Source organism: Lipotes vexillifer, unplaced genomic scaffold (genome assembly GCF_000442215.2).
Source record: "Lipotes vexillifer unplaced genomic scaffold, Lipotes_vexillifer_v1.1 scaffold241, whole genome shotgun sequence".
Taxonomy (NCBI): Eukaryota; Metazoa; Chordata; class Mammalia; order Artiodactyla; family Lipotidae; genus Lipotes; species Lipotes vexillifer.
Window position 1 is genome coordinate 258240 of NW_006784922.1, and position 21061 is coordinate 279300.

General features: G+C 39.7%; 1 protein-coding gene across 1 annotated transcript in view; it reads right to left on the minus strand.

Moving 5' to 3' along the window:
• ARHGEF28 (Rho guanine nucleotide exchange factor 28) overlaps window positions 1-21061 on the minus strand; it is a 155666-nt gene that overhangs the window by 64602 nt on the left and 70003 nt on the right. The window contains exons 15-16 of the mRNA XM_007457043.1: window positions 2911-3033; window positions 1289-1406 (exon numbers count right to left, since the gene is read on the minus strand). Of these exons, the coding sequence (XP_007457105.1) occupies window positions 1289-1406; window positions 2911-3033 (241 nt within the window). The remainder of the gene's footprint in view (window positions 1-1288; window positions 1407-2910; window positions 3034-21061) is intronic.

Sequence of the window (21061 nt, forward strand, 5' to 3'; positions counted from 1 at the left end):
CCGACAGATGTTAGTCTTTGAGTATTGTATTAAACTTAAGAAAGAGAATATAACCATAATATAAACTAAAAGTCTTAATTTTGTTTTCATTCTTTAACTGAGAACAAAATTATGAGGCTCTTCTCTTTCTACTGTGCTTATATTTTATGTTAAATTATAGGAAGCGGGCTTCCCTGGTGGCGCAGTGGTTGAGAGTCCGCCTGCCGATGCAGGGGACGCGGGTTCGTGCCCCGGTCTGGGAAGGTCCCACATGCCGCGGAGTGGCTAGGCCCGTGGGCCATGGCCGCTGAGCCTGCGCGTCCAGAGCCTGTGCTCCGCAACGGGAGAGGCCACAACAGTGAGAGGCCCGCATACCGCAAAAAAAAAAAAAAAAAAAAAAAAGTTGACTTTTTAGAGTGGGAATTTAAGATCTCATTACCACTTTCATGATCTCCAAGTCAGTTGGTCATAATAAAGATAATAAAAACAGCTCCCACTTATCAAGCACCTTATTTATACCAGGCTGTGTACTGGGCACTTTCTGAGACAATCTCACTTAATCCTCACAACAATTCCATAAGATAAAGATTAGTATTCTCATTTGGTAGTGGAGAGAACTGAGGCTCATTTCATTACCTTGCCCGACTAATGAGCGGCAGAGCCAAGTATCTGCAACAGCCATGCAAGTTTACGCAAGACCAAACCAAAGTTCTTGTTAACAGAAGACACTAGCATCCTAATAATTTATTCACGATCAATAAGCTAGCTTGAGGAACAGGCACTTTTATCTGTCCATTCATTGTACTGTTATATTTATTTATTGATAACCTATTCTGCACTAGGTATTGAATCTAGACCCCTCAAGGAGCTTATAGGCCAGCCATGTGCATTAACAGGTTCTTAAAGGACATCCAGATGTTCGTCCTTGAACATGATGAATTGACAGGGTCAAAAATAGCTCCTTCATAAATCATTCTCAATCTAATAAATCACTGCTGAGAAGGTAATAGGAAGATGAAGAAGAGGTATTAAGGTCTGGATATGGGGGAAATACAGATGTGAAGGGTAGGGTCAAAGTATGAGGAAATCTACTTGCTTTGGGCTGCTTGGAGGAATTCAGACTATTGTCCAAGTCACATTATGAAAGACAACTTTTCAAAATGGATCCAAATCCTAAGGCTTCACAGTTTTTCCATAATGAAAAATCTTTATGAATCAGGCACCCACAAGCATTTATAGCTGTTTACACCTCAGCTATGTTTAAAACTAATGAAAGAGGCAAACGTTTATCCCAGAAGTCATCACTCACCCTTTGTGTACTGCAATATCCTTTCCACCAAGACAGGGTATTTTGTGATGCGCTGAGTGACCAGCAGAATGCATTCTGGAATTCCTCGGCGTCGAGCCAAAAGGTTACTATTTCGGAGCTTAAAAAAATATATATATGTATATATTTTTTAATTTTAATATACACAAACACTACCTGTATTTTCTTTTTAGGTAGGAATTTAATAATACAAAGCATCTGCAACAGTATAATTCTACTCAGACATAACATGCTGCATCATTAATTAAAACTTGATATATTGTCATTAAATTGTATACTTTGAAATTAATTTCAATAATCCAACTCTCCAAGATTAAGAAGTTTCAAGTTACACTGATGTACTTAGAGTTAATTCCAAAAATAAGCAGGTTTTAAGACTCATAAGTGCTAAGATTCATGAATCGCAGAAGTTTTGAAAAATACTCAGAAATCAAAGTTACACTTTGAACATGAGTTTGAAATTAACTGTTTGTTTTTCTAACAGGTTTTCCTCTACATTTGTTATTATTCATCATAGCATTTAAGTTTCCTCTAATCCGGACAATTTTTTTTCTAAATATCTCAAAGCCTTATTTTCAAGTTCTCAATACACACGTATGTTTTAAAAAAACAAAAAAAGGAGGAGGAGAATCCAGGAGCATATGCTCAAAATGGTAGATAAAAAATTAGAACCCATGGGGCTTCCCTGGTGGCGCAGTGGTTGGGAGTCCTCTGCCGATGCGGGGGACGCGGGTTCGTGCCCCGGTCCGGGAAGATCCCACATGCCGCGGAGCGGCTGGGCCCGTGAGCCATGGCCGCTGAGCCTTGGAACCAGAAGGTTGATGGTTAAGATTCCCAAAACATCACCCTGTTACCTCACCACCAACCAATCAGAAGAAAGTTCACAAGCTGCAACCCTCACCCCAAATGTTGCCTTTAAACACCCTCCTAAAAAAAAAAAAAAAAAAAAAAAAAAATTAGAACCCATGAAACCCTAAAGGACAAATTTCTTCAGTAAGTAAGTAGGACACCAAAAACATGGGATGGGAAGCATTCAGCGTAAAGGCGATTTAAAAGACATAACCCCCCATGGATAATATATAAACCTTGGTCAGATCCTGATCCAATGTTATGAGCTAATGAGGGTGTTTGGATTACTGGCCAGGTGTTTGAAGATATTAAAGAATTATTGCGTATTTAAGTGGAATAATGCCACTGTAATTTTTAAAAGATATACTGTCCAAGTGATACAAGTTATATATGAAATGATGTGCATCACAGACTTGCTTCAAATTAATCCAGTGAGGGTGGGGTGGGTTCTTTATTTTTACTGTGGTTCTTCTGATTTATAGCTTGTCAGGGCATGAAAAGCTTCACAGGATATTACAAAGGTGCTCAGAAGTATGGAGAACATGGCTTCGCAAATATAAATACAAAAATAAATGATATGGGAGAAATATTTTACTAACACAGAAAAAGAGGCTTTCTATCTTTGCCACAAACCTATCACTTCCTTCTTCCCTGAAAAACAGTACCTAGATGTGAAACTTGGTTAGATCACCTAAAAAACAAATATGAACTTCATGCTGGCTTACCCTTTTGTAACAGAGTTTTAAAATACTTGCCTTAATAAAATTCTGAAACTTTTTATTCTGCTGGAGCTCTTTAAAGAGGCTAACAGCCTCCTTGTGATGGCTACAGAATTCCCCATATATTTTCTTCATTTTATTTGCATTTTCTTCTGAAAACTGAGAAGAAAAACATTTCAATGAAGGTTTATAAAATTAGTCAGTCCTAAACACTAAAAAGAACATGCAATTTTCATATATTTCAGTACATTCTTTGCAAATAACGAATAAACATCCAGGGATTTCTGACCACAATCACTTCTCTTCCCCAGATACTTTTTAAATTAAAGTAAGAGGAAGCAGTCAAGAGGTAAGAGGAAGACATCAACCTAATGTGATTATATTATATTGAACTAACTCAATTATCAATAGCCCAATGAAAAACATTCGATATCTTCTATTTTTGTGTGTTTATGCAACTTTATAATTTCAATTTATAGTTTTAATACTTTTACAGATTGAAGGGTATGGGGCACATTTGGGGATCCTCAGGAAGGTTGACATTTACATTGGGTAACTGATCATGTCCATGAACTCAGTCTTCATTGGGAATTTAATTTTTGTCATCACAAACGGATCAACAGGCAGGGTATCATTAGCCAAGATGACAGAGAAAGATGAGTAAACAGAAGGCCAATTTATTAACTGATGGACAGAAGTAGAGAGGTGGGCTGGATATTTCAATAACCCTGACCTGCAGAAAAGTCTCTGTAGAAAAATCTACATGGGAACAACTTAGCATCATAGGGTGGTATGGAGAGAATCAGCTGAATAATTTGAATGCCAACGTTTCAGACTCTGATGACCCTATGTATACATGTGGGTGTTGAAGATCACTGTAACAGAAACCAGAACACACCTACACCTCCTTAGAAAGTACTTAAAATGTACATCCCTGTCCCTGGTCTTTTCAACTTTGCTCACAGTTTTATCTATGCTTGAGGCCAATACATCTTACGAGATGATGCTTAAACCACCACCAATAATATATAGGTATAAACTTAACAAAACATACACAGGCCTTGTGTGCTGAAAACTACACAATGCTAATGAAAGAAATCAAATAAGATTTAAATAAATATACCATGTTCATAGATTGGAAGACTCAACATAGTAAAGATGTCAATTCTCCCCAAATTAATGTACAGGTTTAATGCAATTCTTATCAAATCCCAGCAAGTGTCTGTACATATAGACAAGATTATTTTAGAATTTATATCAAAAGGTAAAGAAACTAGGATAAAAACAATTTTGGAAAAGAAGAATAAAGTGAAAGAACTCAGTCTAGACAATTTCAAGATTTATTCTATAACTACTGTAATTATGACTATGGAAGGATACACATAGATCACTGGAACAAAATAGGAACCCAAAATGCCCAACAGTTTTTGACAGAAGGCAAAAGCAATTCATTGGAGGAAGGATAGCCCTTTCAACAAATGATATTGGAGCAGCTGAACATCCACAGGTCAAAAAATAATAATAATAACCTTGACCAAAGTCTCATATTTTATACAAAAAGTAACTCGAAATGGATCACAGACCTAAATATAAAACATAAAACTATAAAACTTTTAGGGAAAAAAAAGGAGAAAATCTTTGGGATCTCAAGCTAGACAAAGAGGTCTTAGACTTGAAATCAAAAGCATGATCCTTAAAATATGAGGGAGTCCAGGAAAAAGTTTGGCCTGCGTAAGAGGCAAGAGACCATTGTTTCAAGGTGTGTGAGGAGAGGGGATTCATAGCACTGCCTAAATGAGCTTCAGAGACAGGTGCGAGCCGCAGCTATCAGCGTGGACACCAGAGACTGGCATGAAACGCTAAGGCTGCTGCTGCCGCCACCAAGAAGCCTGAGTGCAAGCACAGGTCACTATCCACACCTCCCCTCCTGGGAGCCTGTGCAGCCCGCCACTGCCAGGGTCCCGGGATCCAGGGACAACTTCCCCGGGAGAACGCAGGGCGTGCCTCAGGCTGGTGCAACATCACGCTGACCTCTGCTGCTGCAGGCTCGCCCCACATTCTGTACCATTCCCTCCCCCTGGCCTGAGTGAGCCAGAGCCAGCTAATCAGCTGCTCCTTTAATTCCCTCCTGTCTGGGCAAAGAACAGACGCCAGAGGGCGGCCTACAGGCGGAGGAGGGGCCGAATCCGAACCCGGGAGCTGTGTGAACAAAGAAGAGAAAGGGAAATCTCTCCCAGCAGCCTCAGGAGCAGCGGATTAAATCTCTACAATCAACTGGATGTACCCTGCATCTGTGGAATACCTGAATAGACAACGAATCATCCCAAATTGAGGAGGTGGACTTTGGGAGCAACTGTAGACATGGGGTTTGCTGTATGGGAGTGACTAGACTCTGATTTTTATGTTTACTTAGTATAGTTTTTAGTGCTTGTTATCATTGGTGGATTTGTTATTGGTTTGGTTGCTCTGTTCTTTTTTTTTTAATTACTTAAAAAATTTTTTTATTTTAATAACTTTTTCTTTCTTTCTTTCTTTTTTTCCTCCCTTTTCTTCTGAACCATGTAGCTGACAGGGTCTTTGTACTCTGGCTGGATGTCAGGCCTAAGCATCTGAGGTGGGAGAGCCGAGTTCAGGACACTGGACCACCAGAGACCTCCCGGCCCCACGTAATATCAATCGGCAAGAGCTCTCCCAGAGGTCTCTGTCTCAATGCCAAGACCCAGCTCCACTCACCGACTAGCAAGCTCCAGTGCTGGACACCCTATGCCAAACAACTAGCAAGACAGGAACACAACCCCACCCATTAGCAAAGAGGCTGCCTAAAATCATAATAAGTTCACAGACACCCCAAAATACACTACCAGATACAGTCCTATCCACCAGAAATACAAGATCCAGCCTCACCCACCAGAACACAGGCACCAGTCCCCTCCACCAGGAAGCCTACACAACCCACTGAACCAACCTTACCCACTGGGGGCAGACACCAAAAACAATGGGAACTACAAAATGGCAGCCTGCAAAAACGAGACCCCACAAAGAAAGTTAAGCAAAATGAGAAGACAGAGAAATATACAGCAGATGAAGGAGAAAAGTAAAAACTCACCAAACCAAACAAATGAAGAGGAAATAGGCAGTCTATCTGAAAAAGAATTCAGAGTAATGACAGTAAAGATGATCCAAAATCTTGGAAACAGAATGGAGAAAATACAAGAAATGCTTAACAAGGGCCTAGAAGAACTAAAGAGCAAACAAACAATGATGAACAATACAATAAATGAAATTAAAAATTCTCTAGAAGGAATCAATAGCAGAATAACTGAGGCAGAAGAACGGATAAGTGACCTGGAAGATAAAATAGTGGAAATAACTACTGCAGAGCAGAATAAAGAAAAAAGAATGAAAAGAACTGAGGACAGTCTCAGAGACCTCTGGGACAACATTAAATGCACCAACATTTGAATGATAGGGGTCCCAGAAGAAGAAAAAAAGAAAGGGACTGAGAAAATATTTCAAGAGATTATAGTTGAAAACTTCCCTAACATGGGAAAGCAAATAGTCAATCAAGTCCAGGAAGCACAGAGAGTCCCATACAGGATAAATCCAAGGAGAAACACCTCGAGACACATATTAATCAAACTATCAAAAATTAAACACGAAGAAAAAATATTAAAAGCAGCAAGGGAAAAGCAACAAATAACATACAAGGGAATCCCCATAAGGTTAACAGCTGATCTTTCAGCAGAAACTCTGCAGGCCAGAAGGGAGTGGCAGGACATATTAAAAGTGATTAAAGGGAAAAACCTACAACCAAGATTACCCAGCAAGGATCTCATTCAGATTCGACGGAGAAATTAAAACCTTTACAGACAAGCAAAAGCTAAGAGAAATCAGCACCACCAAACCAGCTTTACAACAAATGCTAAAGGAACTTCTCTAGGCAGGAAACACAAGGGAAGAAAAAGACCTACAATAACAAACCCAAAACAATTAAGAAAATGCTAATAGGAACATACATTATTGATAACTACATTAAATGTAAATGGATTAAATGCCCCAACCAAAAAACATAGACTGGCTGAATGGATACAAAAACAAGGCCCGTATATATTCTGTCTACAAGAGACCCACTTCAGACCTAGGGACACATACAGACTGAAAGTGAGGGGATGGAAAAAGATATTCCATGCAAATGGAAATCAAAAGAAGACTGGAGTAGCAATTCTCATATCAGACAAAATATACTTTAAAATAAAGACTATTACAAGAGACAAAAAAAGGACACTACATAAGATCAAGGGATCAATCCAAGAAGAAGATATAACAATTTAAAATACTTATGCACCCACCATAGGAGCACATCAATACATAAGGCAAATGTTAAAAGCCAAAAAAGGGGAAATAAACAGTAACACAAAGGGGAAATCGACAGTAACACAATCATACTAGGGGACTTTAACACCCCACTTTCACTAATGGACAGATCATCCAAAATGAAAATAAATAAGGAAACACAAGCTTTAAATGACACATTAAACAAGATGGACATAAGTGATATTTATAGGACATTCCATCCAAAAACAACAGAATACACTTTCTTCTCAAGTGCTCATGGAACATTCTCCAGGACAGATCATATCTTGAGTCACAAATCAAGCCTTGGTATATTTAAGAAAATTGAAATCGTATCAAGTATCTTTTCCAACCACAACGCTATGAGACTAGATATTAATTACCGGACAAAAACTGTGAAAAATACAAACACATGGAGGCTAAACAATACACTGCTAAATAACCAAGATATCACTGAAGAAATCAAAGAGGAAATCAAATAATACCTAGAAACAAATGAGAATGAAAACACGACAACCCAGAATCTACAGGATGCAGCAAAAGCAGTTCTAAGAGGGAAGTTTATAGCAATACAATCCTACTTCAAGAAATAAGAACCATCTCAAATAAACAACCTAACCTTACACCTAAAGCAATTAGAGAAAGAACAAAAAAACCCCAAAATTGGCAGAAGGAAAGAAATGATAAAAATCAGATCAGAAATAAATGAAAAAGAAATGAAGGAAACAATAGCAAAGATCAATAAGAGTAAAAGCTGGTGGACTTCCAGGAAGATGGCAGAAGAGTAAGACGCGGAGATCACCTTCCTCCCCACAAATACACCAGAAATACATCTACACATGGAACAACTCCTACAGAACACCTACTGAACGCTGGCAGAAGACCTCAGACCTCCCAAAAGGCAAGAAACCCCCCACGTACCTGGGTAGGGCAAAAGAAAAAAAGAATAAACAGAGACAAAAGGATAGGGACGGGTCCTGCACCAGTGGGAGGGAGCCGTGAAGGAGGAAAGGTCTCCACACACTAGGAAGCCCCTTCGCGGGCGGAGACTGCGGGTGGCGGAGGGGGGAAGCTTCGGAGCCGTGGAGGACAGCACAGCAACAGGGGTGCGGAGGGCAAAGCGGAGAGATTCCCGCACAGAGGATCGGCGCCGACCGGCACTCACCAGCCCGAGAGGCTTGTGTGCTCACCCGCCGGAGCGGGAGGCTTCGGTCGGAGCGCAGGGAGAGGACTGTGGTTGGCGGCGTGAACACAGCCTGCAGGGGATTACTGCGCCACGGCTGGCCGGGAGGGAGTCCGGGGAAAAGTCTGGACCTGCCGAAGAGGCAAGAGACTTTTTCTTCCCTCTTTATTTCCTGGTGCGTGAGGAGAGGGGATTAAGAGCGCTGCTTAAGGGAGCTCCAGATACGGGCGCGAGCCACGGCTAAAAGCGCGGACCCCAGAGACAGACGTGAGACGTTAAGGCTGCTGCTGCCGCCACCAAGAAGCCTGTGTGCGAACACAGGTCACTATCCACACCCCCCTTTCCGGGGAGCCTGTGCAGCCCGCCACTGCCAGGGTCCCGGGATCTAGGGACAACTCCCCCGGGAGAACGCACAGCGCGCCTCAGGCTGGTGCAAATCATGTTGGCCTCTGCCGCCACAGGCTCGCCCTGCACTCCATGACCCTCCCTACCCCCAACCTGAGTGAGCGAGAGCCTCCGAATCAGCGGCTCCTTTAACCCCGTCCTGTCTGAGCAAAGAACAGACGCCCTCCAGCGACCTACACGCACAGGCGGGGCCAAATCCAAAGCTGAGCCCCTGGGAGCTGTGAGAACAAAGAAGAGAAAGGGAAGTCTCTCCCAGCAGCCGTAGAAGCAGCGGATTAAAGCTCCACAATCAACTTGATGTACCTGCATCTGTGGAACACATGAATAGACATGAATAGACAACGAATCATCCCAAATTAAGGAGGTGGACTTTGAGAGCAAGATTTATTATTCTTTCCCCTTTTCCTTTTTTTGTGTGTATGTGTATGCTTCTGTGTGAGATTTTGTCTGTATAGCTTTGCTTCCACCATTTGTCCGAGGGTTCTATCTGTCCGTCTTTTTTTAAAAAATTTTTTTCTTAATAATTACTCTTTATTTTAATAACCTTATTTTATTTTACTTTATCTTCGTTCTTTCTTTCCTTCCTTCCCTCCTTTAGACAACGAATCATCCCAAATTGAGGAGGTGGACTTTGAGAGCAAGATTTATGATTTTTTCCTCTTTTCCTCTTTTTGTGAGTGTGTATGTGTATGTTTCTGTGTGAGATTTTGTCTGTATAGCTTTGCTTCCACCATTTGTTCTAGGGCTCTATCCATCCATTTTTTTGTTTTTTTGGGTTTTTTTCCTCTTAATAATTTTTTTTATTTTAATAACCTTATTATATTTTATCTTACTTTATTTTATTTTACGTTATCTTCTTTCTTTCTTTTTCTTCTTCCTTCCCTCCTTCCTTCCTCCCTCCCTCCCTCCTTTCTTTCTCTCTTTCTACTTCTACTAATTCTTTCTTTCTACTTTTTCTCCCTTTTCTTCTGAGCCGTGTGGATGAAAGGCTCTTGGTGCTGCAGCCAGGAGTTAGTGCTGTGCCTCTGAGGTGGGAGAGCCAACTTCAGGACACTGGTCCACAAGAGACCTCCCGGGCTTCCCTGGTGGCGAAGTGGTTGGGAGTCCGCCTGCCGATGCAGGGGACACGGGTTCATGCCCCAGTCTGGGAGGATCCCACATGCCGCGGAGCGGCTGGGCCCGTGAGCCATGGCCGCTGAGCCTGCGCGTCCGGAGCCTGTGCTCTGCAACGGGAGAGGCCACAACAGTGAGAGGCCCGCGTACTGCAAAAAAAAAAGAGAGAGAGACCTCCCAGCTGCACATAATATCAAACGGCGAAAATCCCCCAGAGATCTCCATCTCAACACCAGCACCCAGCTTCACTCAACGACCAGCAAGCTACAGTGCTGGACATCCTATGCCAAACAACTAGCAAGACAGGAACACAACCCCACCCATTAGCAGAAAGGCTGTCCCAAATCATAATAAGTCGACAGACACCCCAAAACACACCACCAGACGTGGACCTGCCCACTAGAGAGACAAGATCTAGCCTCATACACCACAACACAGCCACTAGTCCCCTCCACCAGGAAGCCTACACAACGCACTGAACCAACCTTAGCCACTGGAGACAGACATCAAAAAACAACAGGAATGCGAACCTGCAGCCTGCAAAAAGGAGACTCCAAACACAGTAAGATAAGCAAAATGAAAAGACAGAAAAACACACAGCAGATGAAGGAGCAAGATAAAAACTCACCAGAGTTAACAAATGAAGAGGAAATATGCAGTCTACCTGAAAAAGAATTCAGAATAATGATAGTAAAGATGATCCAAAATCTTGGAAATAGAATGGACAAAATGCAAGAAACATTTAACAAGGAACTAGAAGAACTAAAGATGAAACAAACAATGATGAACAACAAAATAAATGAAGTGAAAAATACTCTATATGGGATCAATAGCAAAATAACTGAGGCAGAAGAACAGATAAGTGACCTGGAAGATAAAATAGTGGAAATAACCACTGCAGAGCAGAATAAAGAGAAAAGAATGAAAAGAACTGAGGACAGTCTCAGAGACCTCTGGGACAACATTAAACACACCAACATTCGAATTATAGGGGTTCCAGAAGAAGAAGAGAAAAAGAAAGGGACTGAGAAAATATTTGAAGAGATTATAGTTGAAAACTTCCCTAATATGGGAAAGGAAATCGTTAATCAAGTCCAGGAAGCACAGAGAGTCCCATACAGGATAAATTCAAGGAGAAATACGCCAAGACACATATTAATCAAACTGTCAAAAACTAAATACAAAGAAAGCATATTAAAAGCAGCAAGGGAAAAACAACAAATAACACACAAGGGAATCCCCATAAGGTTAACAGCTGATCTCTCAGCAGAAACTCTACAAGCCAGAAGGGAGTGGCAGGACATACTGAAAGTGATGAAGGAGAAAAACCTGCAACCAAGATTACTCTACCCAGCAAGGATCTCATTCAGATTTGATGGAGAAATTAAAACCTTTACAGACAAGCAAAAGCTGAGAGAGTTCAGCACCACCAAACCAGCTTTACAACAAATGCTAAAGGAACTTCTCTAGACAAAAACACAAGAGAAGGAAAAGTCCTATAATAACGAACCCAAAACAATTTAGAAAATGGGAATAGGAACATACATATCGATAATTACCTTAAATGTAAATGGACTAAATGCTCCCACCAAAAGACACAGATTGGCTGAATGGATACAAAAACAAGACCCATATATATGCTGTCTACAAGAGACCCACTTCAGACCTAGAGACACATACAGACTGAAAGTAAGGGGATGGAAAAAGATATTCCATGCAAATGGAAACCAAAAGAAAGCTGGAGTAGCAATTCTCATATCAGACAAAATAGACTTTAAAATAAAGACTATCAGAAGAGACAAAGAAGGACACTACATAATGATCAAGGGATCGATCCAAGAAGAAGATATAACAATTGTAAATATTTATGCACCCAACATAGGAGCACCTCAATACATAAGGCAAAAACTAGCAGCCATAAAAGGGGAAATCGACAGTAACACATTCATAGTAGGGGACTTTAACACCCCACTTTCACCAATGGACAGCTCATTCAAAATGAAGATAAATAAGGAAACCCAAACTTTAAATGATACATTAAACAAGATGGACTTAATTGATATTTATAGGACATTCCATGCAAAAACAGCAGACTACACTTTCTTCTCAAGTGCACACGGAACATTCTCCAGGATAGATCACATCTCAGGTCACAAATCAAGCCTTGGTAAATTTAAGAAAATTGAAATCATATCAAGCGTCTTTTCTGATCACAACGCTATGAGATTAGAAATCAATTACAGGGAAAAAGTCCGTAAAAAATACAAACACATGGAGGCTAAACAGTACATTACTAAATAACCAAGAGCTCACTGAAGAAATCAAAGAGGAAATCAAAAAATACCTAGAAACAAATGACAATGGAGACACGACAAGCCAAAACCTATGGGATGCAGCAAAAGCAATTCTAAGAGGGAAGGTTATAGCGATACAATCCTACCTCAAGAAACAGGAAACATCTCAAATAAACAACCTAATCTTGCACCTAAAGCAATTAGAGAAAGAAAAACAAAAAAAAACCCCAAAGTTAGCAGAAGGAAAGAAATCATAAAAATCAGATCAGAAATAAATGAAAAAGAAATGAAGGAAACAATAGCAAAGATCAATAAAACTAAAAGCTGATTCTTTGAGAAGATAAACAAAATTGATAAACCATTAGCCAGACTCATCAAGAAAAAAAGGGAGAAGACTCAAATCAATAGAATCAGAAATGAAAAAGGAGAAGTAACAACTGACACTGCAGAAATACAAAAGATCATGAGAGATTACTACAAGCAACTCTATGCCAATAAAATGGACAACCTGGAAGAAATGGACAAATTCTTAGAAAGTCACAACCTGCCAACATTGAATCATGAAGAAACAGAAAATATTAACAGACCGATCACAAGCACTGAAATTGAAACTGTGATTAAAAATCTTCCAACAAACAAAAGCCCAGGACCAAATGGTTTCACAGGCGAATTCTATCAAACATTTAGAGAAGAGCTAACACCTATCCTTCTCAAACTCTTCCACAATATAGCAGAGGGAGGAACACTCCCCAACTCATTCTACGAGGCCACCATCACCTTGATACCAAAACCAGACAAGGATGTCACAAAGAAAGAAAACTACAGGCCAATATCACTGATGAACATAGATGCAAAAATCCTCAACAAAATACTAGCAAACAGAATCCAACAGCACATTAAAAGGATCATACACCATGATCAAGTGGGGTTTATTCCAGGAATGCAAGGATTCTTCAATATACGCAAATCTATCAATGTGATTAACCATATTAACAAATTGAAGGAGAAAAACCATATGATCATCTCAATAGATGCAGAGAAAGCTTTTGACAAAATTCAACACCCATTTATGATAAAAACCCTGCAGAAAGTAGGTGTAGAGGGAACTTTCCTCAATATAATAAAGGCCGTATATGACAAGCCCACAGCCAACATCATCCTCAATGGCGAAAAACTGAAAGCATTTCCACTAAGGTCAGGAACAAGACAAGGTTGCCCACTCTCACCACTCTTATTCAACATAGTTTTGGAAGTTTTAGCCACAGCAATCAGAGAAGAAAAGGAAATAAAAGGAATCCAAATCGGAAAAGAAGAAGTAAAGCTGTCACTGTTTGCAGATGACATGATACTATACATAGAGAATCCTAAAGATGCTACCAGAAAACTACTAGAGCTAATCAATGAATTTGGTAAAGTAGCAGGATACAAAATTAATGCACAGAAATCTCTGCATTCCTATACACTAAGGAAGAAAAATCTGAAAGTGAAATCAAGAAAACACTCCCATTTACCTTTGCAACAAAAAGAACAAAATATCTAGGAATAAACCTACCTAGGGAGACAAAAGACCTGTATGCAGAAAATTATAAGACACTGATGAAAGAAATTAAAAATGATACAAATAGATGGAGAGATATACCATGTTCTTGGATTGGAAGAATCAACATTGTGAAAATGACTCTACTACCCAAAGCAATCTACAGATTCAATGCAATCCCTATCAAACTACCACTGGCATTTTTCACAGAACTAGAACAAAAAATTTCACAATTTGTATGGAAACACAAAAGCCCCTGAATAGCCAAAGCAATCTTGAAAACGAAGAACGGAGCTGAAGGAATCAGGCTTCCTGACTTCAGACTATACTACAAAGCTACAGTAATCAAGACAGTATGGTACTGGCACAAAAACAGAAATATAGATCAATGGAACAGGATAGAAAGCCCAGAGATAAACCCACACACATATGGTCACCTTATCTTTGATAAAGGAGGCAGGAATGTACAGTGGAGAAAGGACAGCCTCTTCAATAAGTGGTGCTGGGAAAACTGGATAGCTACATGTAAAAGAATGAAATTAGAACACTCCCTAACACCATACACAAAAATAAGCTCAAAATGGATTAAAGACCTAAATGTAAGGCCAGAAACCATCAAACTCTTAGAGGAACACATAGGCAGGACACTCTATGAAATAAATCACAGCAAAGTCCTTTTTGACCCACCTCCTAGAGAAATGGAAATAAAAACAAAAATAAACAAATGGGACCTAATGAAACTTCAAAGCTTTTGCACAGCAAAGGAAACCATAAACAAGACCAAGAGACAACCCGCAGAATGGGAGAAAATATTTGCAAATGAAGCAACTGACAAAGGATTAATCTCCAAAATTTATAAGCAGCTCATGTAGCTTAATAACAAAACAACAAACAACCCAATCCAAAAATGTGCAGAAGACCTAAATAGATATTTCTCCAAAGAAGATATACAGACTGCCAACAAACACATGAAAGAATGCTCAACATCATTAATCATTAGAGAAATGCAAATCAAAACTACAATGAGATATCATCTCACACCAGTCAGAATGGCCATCATCAAAAAATCTAGAAACAATAAATGCTGGAGAGGGTGTGGAGAAAAGGGAACACTCTTGCACTGCTGGTGGGAATGTGAATTGGTACAGCCACTATGGAGAACAGTATGGAGGTTCCTTAAAAAACTACAAATAGAACTACCATATGACCCAGCAATCCCACTACTGGGCATATACCCTGAGAAAACCATAATTCAAAAAGAGTCATGTACCAAAATGTTCATTGCAGCTCTATTTACAATAGCCCGGAGATGGAAACAACCTAAGTGTCCATCGTCGGATGAATGGATAAAGAAGATGTGGCACATATATACAATGGAATATTACTCAGCCATAAAAAGAAACGAAATTGAGCTATTTGTAATGAGGTGGATAGACCTAGAGTCTGTCATACAGAGTGAAGTAAGTCAGAAAGAGAGAGACAAATACCGTATGCTAACACATATATATGGAATTTAAGAAAAAAAATGTCATGAAGAACCTAGGGGTGAAACAGGAATAAAGACACAGACTTACTAGAGAATGGACTTGAGGATATGGGGGAGGGGAAGGGTAAACTGTGACAAAGCGAGAGAGAGGCATGGACATATATACGCTACCAAACGTAAGGTAGAGAGCTAGTGGGAAGCAGCCACATAGCACAGGGAGACCAGCTCGGTGCTTTGTGACCGCCTGGAGGGGTGGGATAGGGAGGGTGGGAGGGAGGGAGATGCAAGCGGGAAGAGATATGGGAACATATGTATATATATAACTGATTCATTTTGTTGTGAAGCTGAAACCAACATACCATTGTAAAGCAATTATACTCCAATAAAGATGTTAAAATAAAAGAAAAAAAAAGAAAAAAAAGAGTAAAAGCTGGTTCTTTGAGAAGATAAACAAAATTGATAAACCATTAGCCAGACTCATCAAGAAAAAAAGGGGAAAGACTTATATCAACAGAATTAGAAATGAAAAGGGAGAAGTAACAACAGACACTGCAGAAATACAAAAGATCATGAGAGATTACTACAAGCAACTAAATGCCAATAAAATGGACAACTTGGAAGTAATGGACAAATTCTTAGAAAAGCACTACCTTCTGAGACTGAACCAGGAAGATATAGAAGACATAAACAGTCCAATCACAAGCACTGAAATTGAAATTGTGATTAAAAATCTTCCAACAAAAACCCAGGACCAGATGGCTTCCCAGGCGAATTCTATCAAACATTTAGAGAAGAGCTAACACCTATCCTTCTTAAACTCTTCCAAAACATAGCAGAGGGAGGAACGCTCCCAAAACTCATTCTATGAGACCACCATCACCCTGATACCAAAACCAGACAAAGATGTCACAAAGAAAGAAAACTACAGGCCAATATCACTGATGAACATAGATGCAAAAATCCTCAACAAAATACTAGCAAACAGATTCCAGCAGCACATTAAAAGGATCAAACACCATGATCAACTGGGGATTATCCCGGGAATGCAAGGATTCTTCAGTATACACAAATCAATCAATGTGATACACCATATTAAGAACCTGAAGGATAAAAACCATAGGATAATCTCAATAGATGCAGAAAAAGCTTTTGACAAAATTCAACAACCATTTAGGATAAAAACCCTCCAGAAAGTAGGCATACAGGGAACTTACATCAACATAATAAAGGCCATATATGACAAACCCACAGCCAACATAATCCTCAATGGTGAAAAACTGAAACCACTTCCACTAAGATAAGGAACAAGACAAGGTTCCCCACTCTCACCACTATCATTCAACATAGTTTTTGAAGTTTTAGCCACAGCAATCAGAGAAGAAGAAGAAATAAAAGGAATCTAAGTTGTAAAAGAAGAAGTAAAACTGTCACTGTTTGCAGATGACATGGCACTATACATAGGGAATCCTAACGATGCTACCAGAAAACTACTAGAGCTAATCAATGAATTTGGTAATGTAGCAGGATACAAAATTAATGCACAGAAATCTCTTACATTCCTATACAGTAATGATGAAAAATCTGAAAGAGAAATTAAGGAAACATTCCCATTTATCATTGCAACAAAAAGAATAAAATACCTAGGAATAAACCTACCTAAGGAGACAAAAGACCTATATGCAGAAAACGATAAGACACTGATGAAAGAAGTTCAAGATGATACAAACAGATGGAGAGATATACCATGTTCTTGGATTGGAAGAATCAATACTGTGAAAATGACTATACTACCCAAAGCAATCTACAGATTCAATGCAATCCCTATCAAACTACCACTGGCATTTTTCACAGAACTAGAACAAAAAATATCACAATTTGTATGGAAACACAAAGGACCTCAAATAGACAAAACAATCTTGAGAAAGAAAAACGGAGCTGAAGGAATCAGGCTCTCTGACTTCAGACTATACTACAAAGCTACAGTAATCAAGACAGTATTGTACTGGCACAAAAACAGAAATACAGATCAATGGAACAGGAGAGAAATCCCAGAGATAAACCCACACACAAATGGTCACCTTATCTTTGATAAAGGAGGCAAGAATATACAATGGAGAAAAGGCAGCCTCTTCAATAAGTGGTGCTGGGAAAACTGGACAGCTACATGTAAAAGAATGAAATTAGAACACTCCCTAACACCATACACAAAAATAAACTCAAAATGGATTAAAGACCTAAATGTAAGGCCAGAAACTATCAAACTCTTAGAGGAAAACATAGGCAGAACACTCTATGACATAAATTACAGCAAGATCCTTTGTGACCCACCTCCTAGAGAAATGGAAATAAAAATAAAAATAAACAGGGCTTCCCTGGTGGCGCAATGGTTGAGAGTCCGCCTGCCGATGCAGGGGACACGGGTTCTTGCCCCGGTGTGGGAAGATCCCACATGCTGTGGAACGGCTGGGCCCGCGAGCCATGGCCGCTGAGCCTGTGCGTCCAGAGCCTGTGCTCTGCAACGGGAGAGGCCACAACAGTGAGAGGCCCATGTACCACAAAAAATAATAATAATAATTAAATTAAATTAAATTAAATTACATTAAATAAACAAATGGGACCTAATGAAACTTAAAAGCTTTTGCACATTTGTTGCAAAGGTGGTATTGTGGTGCTGAATTCTTTTAGCTTTTGCTTGTCTGTAAAGATTTTGATTTCTCTGTCAAATCTGAACAAGAGTCTTGCTGGGTAGAGTATTCTTGGTTGTAGATTTTTCCCTTTCATCACTTTAAATATATCATGCCATTCCCTTCTGGCCTACAGAGTTTCTGCTGAAAAATCAGCTGATAACCTAATGGGGATTCCCTTGTATGTTATATGTTGCTTTTCCCTTGTTGCTTTTAATATTTTCTCTTCATCTTTAACTTTTTTCAATTTGAGTAATATGTGTTTCAGCATGTTCCTCCTTGGGTTAATCCTGTATGGGACTCTCTGTGCTTCCTGGACTTGGGTGACTGTTTCATTTCCCGTGTTAGGGAATTTTTCAGTTATTATCTCTTCCAATATTTTCACAGGCCCTTTCTGTCTCTCTTCCTCTCAGACCCATATAATGCGAATGTTGGTGCGTTTCATGTTGTCTCAGAGGTCTTTTAAACTGTCCTCACTTCTTTTCATTCTTTTTTCTTTATTCTGTTCCACAGCAGTAATTTCCACCACTCTGTCTTCCAGTTCTCTTATCCCCTCTTCTGCCTCATTTATTCTGCTATTGATTACTTCTAGTGTGATTTTTATTTCAGTTATGGTATTCTTCAACTTTGGTTTTCTCTATATTTCCTAACTCTTTGTTAAAAACTTCTTGTACCTTCTCACTCTGTGCATCCATTCTTTTCCTGAGTTCTTGGATCATCTTTATGATCATTACCCTGAATTCTTTCTTGGGTAGATTGCTTATCTCCACTTCATTTAGTTGTTCTTTAGGGATTTTACCTTGTTCCTTTGTCTGGAACATATTCCTCTGCTGTCTCATTTTGTCTAAATTGTATTTGTATTTTTATGTATGTGGAAAGTTAGATATGTTTCTCAACCTTGGAGAAGTGGCCCTCTGTAGGGATGTCCTATGCATCCCAGGAGTACACTCCCCTCTCTTCACCCATGTGCCAGGCACCAGCTGGTCCCAAGGTAGGTCCTGACCTGTTTGAGGACCTGTTTGAGGACTCAGTTCCACTGGCTGAGGAATTGTAGGGTTTTGTTTTATGGTTTTGATTTTTGGGGTGTTTTGTTTTGTTTTGTTTTGCTTCTGTTGTCTGTCTCCTGGTGTGTGAGGCTGGTCTAGAGACTTGTACAGGCTTCCTGGTGGGAGGGGCCAGTGCCTGCCCACTGGTGGGTGGAGCTGGATCTTGGCCATCTGGTGGGCAGAGCCATTTCAAGGGGCATGTCTAGAGGCAGCTGTGGGCTCAGAAAGTCTTTAGGCAGCCTGTCTGCTGATGGATTGTGTTGTGTTCCTGCCTTGTTGGTTGTTTGACCTGACTCATACCAGCACTGGAGCCTACAGGCTGTTGGGTGGAGACAGGTCTTGGTGCTAATTACCAAAGCAACATGTCTGTCTCCAGCAAGAGTTCAAGTAGATGAACACTCCCTTATATTTCTGCCACTAGCTTTTATGACCCCAGAGAGGGCCACAGCCACCCCTAATACCCCAGGAAAATCTCTAAGACCAGCAGGTAGGTCTGGCCCAGGTTCCTATGAAGTCACTGCTTTTGCCCTGGGTCCCTGTGCACATGAGACCTTGTGTGTTCCCTGCAAGAGTGGAGTCTCTGTCTCCCACAGTCCTGTGGTGCTCCTGCAATCAAACCCCACTGGCCTTCACAGCCAAATGCTCTGGGAGCTCCTCCTCCTGATGCCAGGCACCCAGGCTGGGGAGCCTGACATGGGTCTCTGAATTCTCACTCCTGTGGGAAAACTTCTGCAATATAATTATTCTCCAGTTTCTGGGTGGACCACCCAGGGAGTATGGGATTTGATTATATCATGAGTGTGTCCCTCCTACCATCACGCTGGGTTTCTTCTTTATGTCTTTGGATGTAGAATATCTTTCTTAGTAGGTTCCAGTCTTCTTCTTATTGGTTGTTCAGCAATTAGCTGTTATTTTGGTGTTCTTGTAAGAGGAGGTAAGCTCAAGGTCCTTCTACTCCACCATCTTGTCTTCTTCCATAAGCCTAATGTCTTAATACTACTTTTCTATTTGTCCCATCTGTTCTTTGTATCTTTAGTTCACCTCCCCTGACTTCTTTTGGATTAATTAGTATTTATTGGTCCATTTTATCTCTCCTATTAGATTTTTAGTTATATAATGTTGTATTGTTGTCATGTTTACCCTAAATACTAACCATGCATTCTTGCCTTATTATAGTCTACCTTAACTTAGCAGTTTAACCACTTCTCAAAGAATGAAAGAACCATAAAAACATTTAACTCCATTTATTTCCTTTATGCACTTTACTTTAAAAATATTTTTAGTTCTACCTACTATAAATCCCATAGCAAGTAATTAACATTGTTGCAAAAAACAGTCAGTATTCTTTTACATTTACTCATATGTGTATCTTTTCCAAGGGAACTTCAAACCGTTCTACAATTCTGTTTGTCCATCTAGGTTCATTTTACTTTAACTTAAAGAACATCCTCTACTACTTATTGTAGCTTGAGTTTGCTGGCAATAAATTCTATCAGTGCTTGTCCAAAAATGTCATAATTTTACCTTAATTTTTGAAGAACATTTTGGCTGGGTACAGAACATAGCTTGGGATATTTTTTAATATAATTCCTTTAAAACAGTCATTGCATTGCCTATGGCTTTCCATAGTTTCTTTTCAAAGTTCATTTCTAAGATGTATTGTTATTTCCTAAAGATAATAATTCTTTCTCGAAGCTCTTGATATTTTTTCAGTTCCATTGGTTTTAAACAGCTTGCTTATGGTGTACCTAGGTCTAGTTTTCTTTGTGTTTTCCCTAACTGGTATTCTCTAAGTTATTAGAATCTATATATTAATTTATTTAATCACTGTCACTTTTATGTGGAATATAAAATGTGGCACAAATGAACATATCTACAAAAGAGAAACAGACTAAGAAACATAGAGAATAGACTTGGTGCAAAGGGGAAGGGGGATGAGGGAAGGAAGGACTAGGAGTGTGGTATTAGCAAATGTAAACTATTATTTATAAGATGGATAAACAGCAAGGTCCTACTGTATAGCACAGGGAACTATATTTAATATCCTGTGATAATCCATAATGGAAAAGAATATTTTTTAAAAAAG